This window comes from Trichosurus vulpecula, chromosome 1 (genome assembly GCF_011100635.1).
Source record: "Trichosurus vulpecula isolate mTriVul1 chromosome 1, mTriVul1.pri, whole genome shotgun sequence".
Taxonomy (NCBI): Eukaryota; Metazoa; Chordata; class Mammalia; order Diprotodontia; family Phalangeridae; genus Trichosurus; species Trichosurus vulpecula.
The window spans coordinates 53,463,270-53,472,921 of record NC_050573.1 but is presented as its reverse complement, the minus strand read 5'-3'; the positions used below and the strand labels follow the sequence as shown (position 1 = coordinate 53,472,921).

At 51.5% G+C, this 9,652-nt stretch overlaps 1 protein-coding gene across 1 annotated transcript in view; it reads right to left on the bottom strand.

Annotated features, from left to right (window-relative positions):
* The window catches only part of POLRMT (RNA polymerase mitochondrial), a 50,812-nt gene continuing 41,160 nt past the window's right edge, over positions 1 to 9,652 (bottom strand). Inside the window, exons 12-21 of the mRNA XM_036767471.1 lie at positions 7,727 to 7,849; positions 7,408 to 7,587; positions 4,838 to 4,924; positions 3,619 to 3,732; positions 3,445 to 3,497; positions 2,967 to 3,065; positions 2,354 to 2,426; positions 1,743 to 1,834; positions 1,097 to 1,170; positions 1 to 598 (exon numbers count right to left, since the gene is read on the bottom strand). Of these exons, the coding sequence (XP_036623366.1) occupies positions 549 to 598; positions 1,097 to 1,170; positions 1,743 to 1,834; positions 2,354 to 2,426; positions 2,967 to 3,065; positions 3,445 to 3,497; positions 3,619 to 3,732; positions 4,838 to 4,924; positions 7,408 to 7,587; positions 7,727 to 7,849 (945 nt within the window). The 3' untranslated portion in view covers positions 1 to 548. The remainder of the gene's footprint in view (positions 599 to 1,096; positions 1,171 to 1,742; positions 1,835 to 2,353; positions 2,427 to 2,966; positions 3,066 to 3,444; positions 3,498 to 3,618; positions 3,733 to 4,837; positions 4,925 to 7,407; positions 7,588 to 7,726; positions 7,850 to 9,652) is intronic.

Here is a 9,652-nt window from a genome sequence, read left to right as displayed (position 1 = left end):
TGGGGGTTAACAGCTTTTTATTTACACTACTATACATGGGCCAGAGGTTTCTGAATGCTCAGTATGGACAAACAGGCAAAAGTATGGAAAATCCTGTGGTCATCCTGGAAGTAGGGGAATCCTGTCTAATCCCAACCCTGCATCACTCCCCTGTGACACGGACCCTTGGTACTCAGTTGGAGTGGGGTGGGGGGGTGGGGGTCAGGAGGCTGATAAGTGAGTAAAGAATGTGGCCTAGCCCCAGTACTTTCTGGGAGGTCAGCTGGGAGAGCTAGGAGCAGCTAAAGCTGAGAAACAGCTCCGGGAGCACTCTTGTGAGCCATCCCCCCAACCACTGCCAGCCTGAGTGCTGACAGTTGAAGGGGACACAACCCCTCACTGCCAGATCAGCTTGTCCTTGGCCTGAGGCAGGACAGACTCTTGGCAGGAGCAATGCAGAGGGGGCCCAAAAGGCATGGACCAGGAGGAACCCCTGGCAAGGGCCCTTTGAACAGTCTCAAAAACAGCCCTGGCACCCTCAGGGGTGTCTGGCATGCTCAGAGACATCTTCAGCTGAAGAAGTAGGTGGAGTTCTTCACATTCTGTAGATCAAAATTTCCTAAAAAAGGGATGGAGAAAGGAATGAGTCAGTGGAGCCGGGGCTCTTCCATCACTCATCAGAACATCCTGAGAGAGACTCGCTGTCAAGAGCCAGGGGAACGGAGGCTGAGGCTGCAGGCCAACAGTCCTGGGTTCCCTTTCCAGGTGTTCATGCACAAAGGCCCAGTGTGTGAGACTCAGGGCAGAGGCTACAGGGCTGGAGCCAAAGCCTCTCTGCAGGGTGGGCTGAGTCTTGTCTGGAGTGGGGAGGGCATGGGAGGCAGGATGGAACTGGAGGGAGATGAATCAATCAAGAGGGCAGTTCCCAGACACCATCCACACAATGCCTCTTGGGGCTCTGTTCTAAGATGGGGCAGGGGCAAGTAAGGAAGGATGGGAGTGGCCAGAGGGGGTCAGCTTGTCCCTGGGAGCCTAGGAAGGCCAGCTCCCAAGGGCAGACAGTCTGGATGCTCCTCTCCTCCCCATCCCATGCCACAGAGCCATCTGGCCTTCCTACCTCTTTCAGGCACATGAGACAGCATCCTTAGCAGCTTCTCATTGACGGACTTTTCCTTAGAGGAATCATGAGACCTAAGATCAAAGCCCAGAAGGAAAAAATCAACAGTCAGAGATTGACCAGCTAACAGCAGAGAGCCAGCGAGTGGCCTGGAACCCAAAGGACAGGGTTTTCTGGGAATCCTGAGAGGAGACCACTAAGGACAGCAGAGAGACAGGCAGAGGTCAGATAAGGAAATATTCACTGCAAGGGGAGAAAGTCTAGAGTGATTTGGGTTTGATTTTCCACCCAGAAATACTGTTGAACAGCAATGGGGGTGAATTGGAAAGCACTGCAGAGACCTGGGGTCTATTCCAGGCTCTGCCTCAACTTGGCACATGCCTTCCCCACTCTGAGCTGAAGCTCTGCCATCTGTCCAACGAGTGGCCTGGCCTCCGTGATCCCTCAGGGACTGCTAGGGCTCAGTCACTGGGTCAGAGACCCTTGTGCCCCAGGGAGGAGAGTCCCAATGCCAAGTCTCCTGGTCCAGCTGCCCTCTCAACTCCCTGGAGAAGGCTAGAGCTGAGGAGGTTGAGCAAGCCTTCTCCCTGTCAGCAGAGGCCCCCTGGCCACTGGGAGGAAGAGGGGAGGGGAGGTGGTTACTCACTGGAGTTTAGAACAGTATTTCTGTACGAGGTACTGAGATAATTCCTGCAGAATGGGCTGACTGTGCAGATTCACAAACTGTTCACGACAGATCTGGAAAGCAGGAGAAAAATGAAGCTTTAGTCTCCTTCCTGTCCCTTTTGGATGGGGAGAGAAATGGAGGAGATTCCCAGCTGAGAAACGTCCCCCCTCCCAGCAGAGATCACCCCGACTATGGCCCAGCCTTGCTCAGCCTCATAAGCAATGGCGCCAAGGGGGACCCACAGCAGTCCTAGTCTGGGCTTCTAGACTCTTGAGGCACCTGCTACCTTGGAGTTGGCTTCAGAAAGAAACACACCACCTAGCCTCTGAAGCCCTGCCCTGGTTACTGATGGCCCAGAGGGAGAGGGAAGGTGAGGGATGGGAAAAAGGAAGTTCACAGACTCTCCAAACAGGAGAGACCTCAGAACCTGTCTAGCCCCCTTCCCCTTTTATGTGTGAATGCCCTTTGGGCCTCCCATGACGAGAGTGACTGCCAGCACCTCTGAGAGCAGCACAGGAGTACCTAGAGTGCTCCTGCAATCTTCACCCTCTACCTCAGAGCCTATGAGCATGGCAGGGAAGGACACTCACCTCATTCATGAGGTCCACAGTAGAGGCATGTGTCCAGAAGCAGTCATGCACAGAGACAAAGGTCAGTCCCTTCCTAGGAGGCAGGGAAAGGTTAGCACTGGGGGCTGGTGTTACAGGAGGGAGCAGGGTTGAGGGGTGGGGAGAGAACAAATTAACTCTCTAGAGACTGACTTCACACGAAGCCCAGGAGAACAGCTGTTGGCTGCCAAGGCCCCGCTCTACTCTGAACTCTCAGATCCTTCATCTAGACCTGAAGCTGCTCCCTCCCTGCCAAGGCTCCCAGCTTGCTAAAGGAAGAGTTAAGGGAATAAAACTCAAGAGGCCCATAAGCAGAGCTCGGGGGATAGGGGACCTAGGAGCTTTATGGCCCAGGCAAATGACACAGAGGAAGACCCACCCCACCCCTCCCTGAACATGCACCCACACCCATACCCATTGAGCCGTAACAGGAACGGAAGTGACCAGGCCAAGCTGAAGAGTATTGTGTACGGGGCAAAGGGTCAGGGAATCAAGACTTTCTACAAGCAGGTAGATGAGGTTGTTTCTTACAAGCTGTTGGTGGGGCCACCTCTGCCACACCCACATACCAGCTGTGCACCCTGGGCCTGCTCACCTGTGACAGTACAAGGCTGTCAGCATCATGTGGGTGGAGTCCAGAGAATGGATGAAGTTGGGGGGGAAAGCATTCTTCTGTTTCAAGGTGTTTGGTTTCCTGTGAGGACAAGGGGAAGGTGCTGCCTGTCCCACTGGGCTCCTGGGCCCCAAGACCTCTTTCTCCTTCTCCTCCTTATTCCCAACAACTCCCAGTATGCAAACCGCCAGTCCCAATCTGAAGCAGGACTAGATCCCCAGGCCACTGAGAGGGGATGGATATCACTACTGAGCACTTTTAAGAAATCAGTGCCTGGGATGCGAGGGCCCTCAGCCCTTGGCTAAAAACTGGTTCCCCTGGCACAAGGCTGGTGAGGAAGAAGCCATAGTGGAGAGTGTTCTGAGGCGGGTATGTGGGACAGGTGGTGCTAGGGTCTTAAATCAAAGACAGGCACTTATTCCCCATGACTTGGGGCCTGTAGGAGAGGTCGGTCACTCACTGGTTGACATCAGTGTAACTCAGGAGGCACAGAGACTGCAGATTCCCAGGAACCTGACAAGAGAGTGAGGAAGTCACTCTTGGGACACAGACACAGACAAAGACACACACATACACGTTTCAGGAGGGAGACGCAAGAGGCAGCAGGGATCTGCTCAGGGAATGTGTCACTTACGATGATTTTCTGTGTCTTGTGATACGGTTGAATGACAGGAAGGCCCAGAGGGGTGACCCACTGCACAGTGGACCCTGACTTGGAGATGAAGTAAGCACTCTTTGTCAGCCAGTCCTACAGAACCAGGATTGGGGGACAGAGGGTAAGTGTGAGGTGAAGGCTCTGAGAGGAAGGTAGAAAGATGCACAGATTCAGAGTTCAAGGGCCTGGGTTTGAATCATAGCTCCATGACTCAGGATCTCGGTGACTTTGGATAAGTCCCCCTCTTCCTGAGCCTTGGTTTTCTTATCTGGATTTCACAGATCCATGAGTACCCCCTGACATGGGTGCCTCCCAAACCACCCTGGGCCCAATTGTCTGGTAATGAACCTCCCTACACTAAGTTAGGCCTTCACAAGTAAGGAAACAGAGGCCCATAGAGTGAGAGTGACCGAACCAAGGATTTGAACTCAGGTCCTCCCATTGCACCACAATGCCTCCCCCACTCACAGGCTTTCCTTGGCCTCTCAAGGGGTTGCGCTCATGATTAACCAAGATAAAGGAGAAGTGCTTACAGACACAAAGAGGATGCTTCACCATGCCTGGGAGGAGGAAAACAACAGTCCTGGGACCTCCAGCTTAACTAACCAGCTGAGCCTTGGTCACTAAGGATGGGGCACTCCCTCTGGTAAGAAATGTTCCTCCCCTGCTGTGAGTGGACCCAGCGATGTATGGGGTATATGGGGAGGACTGGGGGGGAGGATTGCAAATCAATTCAATTTGAAGTCTTGTCTGCGGAGGTTACTTGGGAAAAAGGGGGGGGGGATCAGCATTCAAGCTGCTAAATGAGGGTGGTAGACTGAAGGCCCAGCTTAGGAAGCTGGCTTTGCCTGCACACTAGGGCAAGATGGATAGTGCCCGTTTTAAAACATGTTTAAGGTTTACAGAGAGCTTGCCTCACAACTCTCTGAGGCAGATGGTATGAGTATTCTCACCGTGCTCTTACAGATGGGGAAATTGAGGCCCAGAGAAGTGAGACTTGCTCTTTCATGGTCATGTAGCCAGTGGCAGAGAAAACGCAGGTCTTCTGGTTACCATCTTAGAGTTCCTACCAAGACTAAGGCTGCCCCTGCCAGCTGCCATGCAGACAAAACTCAGGCGGGCTGCGCACGTCCTCCAATAGCCTCAGCCCATTCATGAGGCGCCCACAGGGCTTGGCAAAGGGTGGGGGAGGAGGTACCTGGATTTCCCTGGTTGCCGAGAACATCTCACTGAGGCTACTGAAGACCAGCTGGGAGAGGTACGTGGAGGCTTCCCACACATACTCCTAGGAACAGGAAAGAGAGGCAGTCAGCTGCTGGTGGCTGGAGTGCGGACTGCCCATCCAGAGCACCATGGTGAGAGTGCCATCTGTGCACAGGGGGCATTTAATGTTTGTTGAATGACTAAATGAAAGAATGGAGAAGGAGATGAACAGTGAAGCCTCACTGACTGGAAAGGCGAAGGTGGGTATAGGATTATAGCCTACAAAACATTCAGGCCTAAAGAAGATGAGGTCAACAAATGCTGGAAACTCAGGGGCCCCTGGGAAGCCTGGAAGACAGAGGTGTAAAGTGATCAGAAAAGCCCTCCACGGCCCAGCAGCCAGTGACTCTGCGGACTCCAGCGCCTCAGAGGTGAAGCAGGATGAAAACAAATAAGGCTCAAGAGAGTTCAGAGAAATTCAAGGATGAGGGAGGGGCCTTGCTGGGTTGTGAAGAGAATGACCATGACCTGTATTGGGGGGTGCGGGGTGGTCACAATTACAAAGCACACTTTCCATCTGTTCTTCTTGTAAACCTTTAAAACAATCCCAGGAAGGAGGCTAAGCAAGGGTCACTCTCTCCATTTTACCAAAGAGACTGAGGCTCTGGGGGACATTACTGGCGGAGGAACTTTGGGCCAAGGCCCCTTTTCTCTCTGTAAAATGAGGAGGAATGACCCAGTGACCTCCAAGGGCCTTTCCAGCTTTAACTGGAACTTGCCCAAGGTCACACGGGATGTCAGGTGCTGAAATGGCCCCTAGATGTCCTGAATCAATGCCAGCCCAGGGCTCTGGCTGAGTGCCAGACTCCAGTTAAACATGCTTGGGACCTCCACAAACCCTATTACCCAGAGCCTGGGGCCAGCCTGACCACAAGAATGCAACAGCAAAACAATGGGGATATATGGCTCAGGGGGAGGATGCTAGAAGGAGTTCAAACCCCATCTCTGCCATCAGAGGAGTTCCTGGGCAGGTGACTTAACCCAGCTAGGCCTCACTTTACTCGTTTAAAATGTGGGAAAAAACTTTCACAGACAATCTCTCAGACAGGGGTCTCATTTCTCAAATATATGGAGAACTTTGTAAATAGAAGAATACAAGTTACACCCCAAATGATGAATGGTCAATGTGAACAGGCAGTTTTTCGATGAAGGAATCAAGACTATATATAACTATATGAGAAAATGCTCTAAATCATTACTAATTAGAGAAATACAAAATTAAACCAACTTTGAGAGATCTTATACTCATCATATTGGCTAAAATGCTAGACGCCCTTCAGTTGGGGAATGCCTAAATGACCTATGGTGCACGACTGTGATGGAACACTGCTGTGATGCAGGAAATGATGAGCTGGTTTAGAACTAGAACAAGGAAAGACTTGGACCTAGGAAGGAAGATACTACCCCACTCCAGAGAAAGAACTGACAAAAAGAAAAATGCATAGTAAGGTCTTACATATGTGTACATGTGTGTATATGTATGTTTACAGGTGTGTATGTGTGTGTGTGTATGTATATATAATCCTGCTTAACTGTAGCTGGGGAGGTGGGGGGGGGTGGGAGGGGAGAAAAATAAAATAAAAAGTGCATAGTAGAAAACCTAGAAGGAAGCACAGAAAAGCTGGGCTGCTTTGAAAACAATGTGTAGGATTTATTATCTAGGTTTTTGGGAAATGGAAATTTACTGCTCTATATCAAATTTTCTCTTATGTTCTGCTGTGTACATGAAAATGTCCTTTTTTTTGGTTTTATGTTTAAGTTTAAAATGAATAAAAAATTTAAAAAACAAAACAAAGTCTGAAGGAGGGTGACTCTGGCCCTCCAAGGGCCTTTCCAGCTCTCAAAGTACAGTTCACTGTTGCACAGGTGATTTTGGGGGAGGGAGCCCCCAGAAGCCTCATAAGCAGGATAGTTTTATTTGGCAGAGGCCTAGAGGATGGACTGGACACAGGGAAACACTGAAGGCAGGAAGATCAGCCAGGAAGGAGACTGTCACAAGAGGCCAGGCCACGGGCCAGAGAAGGAATGGATAAATACAGAACAATACCAAGAATAAACAGATCCTGGTAAGTGACTGGGAAGGGAACAGGAGTGATTTGCCCAGACACTTGTCAGGAGGCGCTAAAGAGCACGTCCCAGGCTTCCCCTTGCCATAGCTGCAGCCAGCAGCCAGCTCTCTGGCCATCTGCAGTCCCTTACTCTCAGTGATGGTGCATGCAAGAAAACACGTGCACATTTACCACAAACGTGCCCTAGAAAAGGTTTGAGGAGAGGCGCCAAGTGTGGTGTGGTGTCCTGATTCACGGTAAGCTCACAGGCGGGGGGGAGCCATGGTTTGAGAACCAGTGACTTGAGCGCACTGCCCTGAAGCCTCTAAAGGGGAGGGAGATGTCTGGAACAGGTGAGTGTAGAAAGCTAAGAGGGCATGCCTGAGCGCAAAGGCCACGGACTAAAGTCCTCACCCGGGAGGGAAGGGCACATCGCCCTGGCCCTACGAGGACCGACCTTGGGGAAATCATCCAGCTCCTTCAGGCGCTTCTCGATCTGCAGCCGGCCACCATAGCGTGTCACACCATAGACCACCGTCATCACCGTCTGCTTTACAAGTTTGCGGCCAATGAAGCCCTCCAGAGCTTGGGCTATGGAGCGCCCACTGGCAGCATCTTTTCTGCGCTGCTCTTCCACCTATGCAGGAGAGAGGGGCCAAGGGCCTGAGATCACGGCCTCTGACCTGGGACTGTCCAGCCTCCAAGAGGCAGGGTGGCCAAGAGTCTCAGCCTGGGGAGAGCAAGAAGCCTGGAGGGAGGGAGGCAAGTAGCCTTACCAGCTGAGCCACGCCGCTGTACACATCTTGAGGAACGTCGCAGGGCATCAGGTTGACAGAGATAGCCCCAGTGACGTCTCGGCCCAGAGCTGCATAATGCTGGAGCCCATTACAGGAACCATCCTGGAGAAAGAAGCCAGGTTTGGGGAACAGTTCAGAGGATCTTGGCCAACTCTCAATAGGCAAACCTACCGAGCAGGCCAGGACAAACAGCAAAGGTGGAAATGGACCAACAGGGGTTAGTCTGGCCCAGTCATGTAGATGGGGAAGAGCAGTAAGAGGTACCAGCTTTAAACTCAAAAGAAAAGGAAGCCAGGTAGGAGGAGGACTATGAAGACTCCATGGAAAAGAGGAAGAGAGCAGCTGCGCACAAAAACTAAAGCTGAATACAAAAAAGGAAAGCTTGGGGCGGGATGGGGGAGGGGAAGAAAGCAGGAAGGGAAGTCCATTTGGTCTGCCTGTCCTGGAATGATATCACAGCCATTAGGAGGAGAGTAGAAGATCCCCCATCTCTGTGGGCAGCAAACCCTTTGAGCCTGTTTGATCACATAATGGGATCATGCAAATCTCCTGTAATGGCTATAGAAGACCTGGTCCCCTGCCCAAAGGGAAGGATGCCGGAGGATGAGCCAGAGTACCAGGGCTTCAGCTTTGGTCCAATCTCCTTCCGTCAGTTCAGTCTTTTTTCCTGATTTGGTTCAAAGGCCCTTCTGCTTGTCCAGCCAGCACCTCAGTTTAGTCCCTTCTCACCTGGACTTCATGGATGGTCCCCCTTCTTCCAGCCTCTCCCCTCTCTGATCTACACAGCTACAAAAGTGACATCCCAGAAGACCACTCCTCAGCTCAAAAAGGGTCAGAATTCTTTATGACTTCTGGGATAGGATACAAATTGCAGACATTCAGAGATCTCTGAAAGCTGGCTCCGATGGATCTTTGTGCCAGGCCAGCTGGACACATGCCATCACCCTCCTCTGTGCCTCTGCCCCTCAGGCCTGGGATGTTTGCTTGCTCACATGGGCTCACAGAATCTCCAGCTCCCTTCAAGGCTCAGTTCAGGCACCACCATCGAGGAAAGGCCTGGCCCAGACTCCCCACTTGTTAGTGTTCTCCCCATTGCCCTAAAAATTACTTGGCCTTGATGTGGATATGGTTTCTATTTACTGATCTGTGTTATTTCTCCCTAGGAATGAGGGTGAGGCCATTTCATTCCTGCCTTTTATCCCTGGGGCTTGGCACATAGAGGCCCTTAAGAGATGCTGGTTGAACAGAGCCCTCAGAGTCGTTTGGGGGGGAGGGGAGTGCTACCAGGTGCTCTAAGCCATCTGCTCCTCTCCGCAGTGTTCTGCCCAACCTCACTGCTCATAGAAAAGTGGGTATGCAAGGCCATGAGACCTGTCACTGAACTCCACAGCCAAGAAGGGGACTAGTGGATACTTGAAATCACAAAGGCCTGAATTCCAATCCAGCTTCAAACACTTCCTAGCTGTGTGATCCTGGGAAAATATTCTAACTTGTCTGCCCCAGCTTCCTCAACTGTAAAATGAGCATTATAATAGCACCCGCCTCCTGGGGTTGTTGTAGGAGCAAACGAGATAACTGTAAAGAGAGCTTAGCACAGTGCCTGGCATGTAGTAGGCGTTTAATAAATGCTTGTTTCCTTCCTTTTCTATCTCAGGGGGGAAACCATGCTGGTTTCCGTAACTGCCCACAGAATTTTAGAGGTGGAAGGAACCTCTGAGATCTGGCCCCACTTAAACCTGAACAGAAACTCCTGTATCTAACAGCTAACTAACCTCACAGGGCCCATGCAACTCAGATTCCAAGATTCTTTAAACACACGTTCTCCACAAGTGATCCTCTGGCCTCCAGTGATAGGATGCCCTTCTTCCTGAGGCAGCCTGTTGTCCTATGGAACAGTTCCAATTT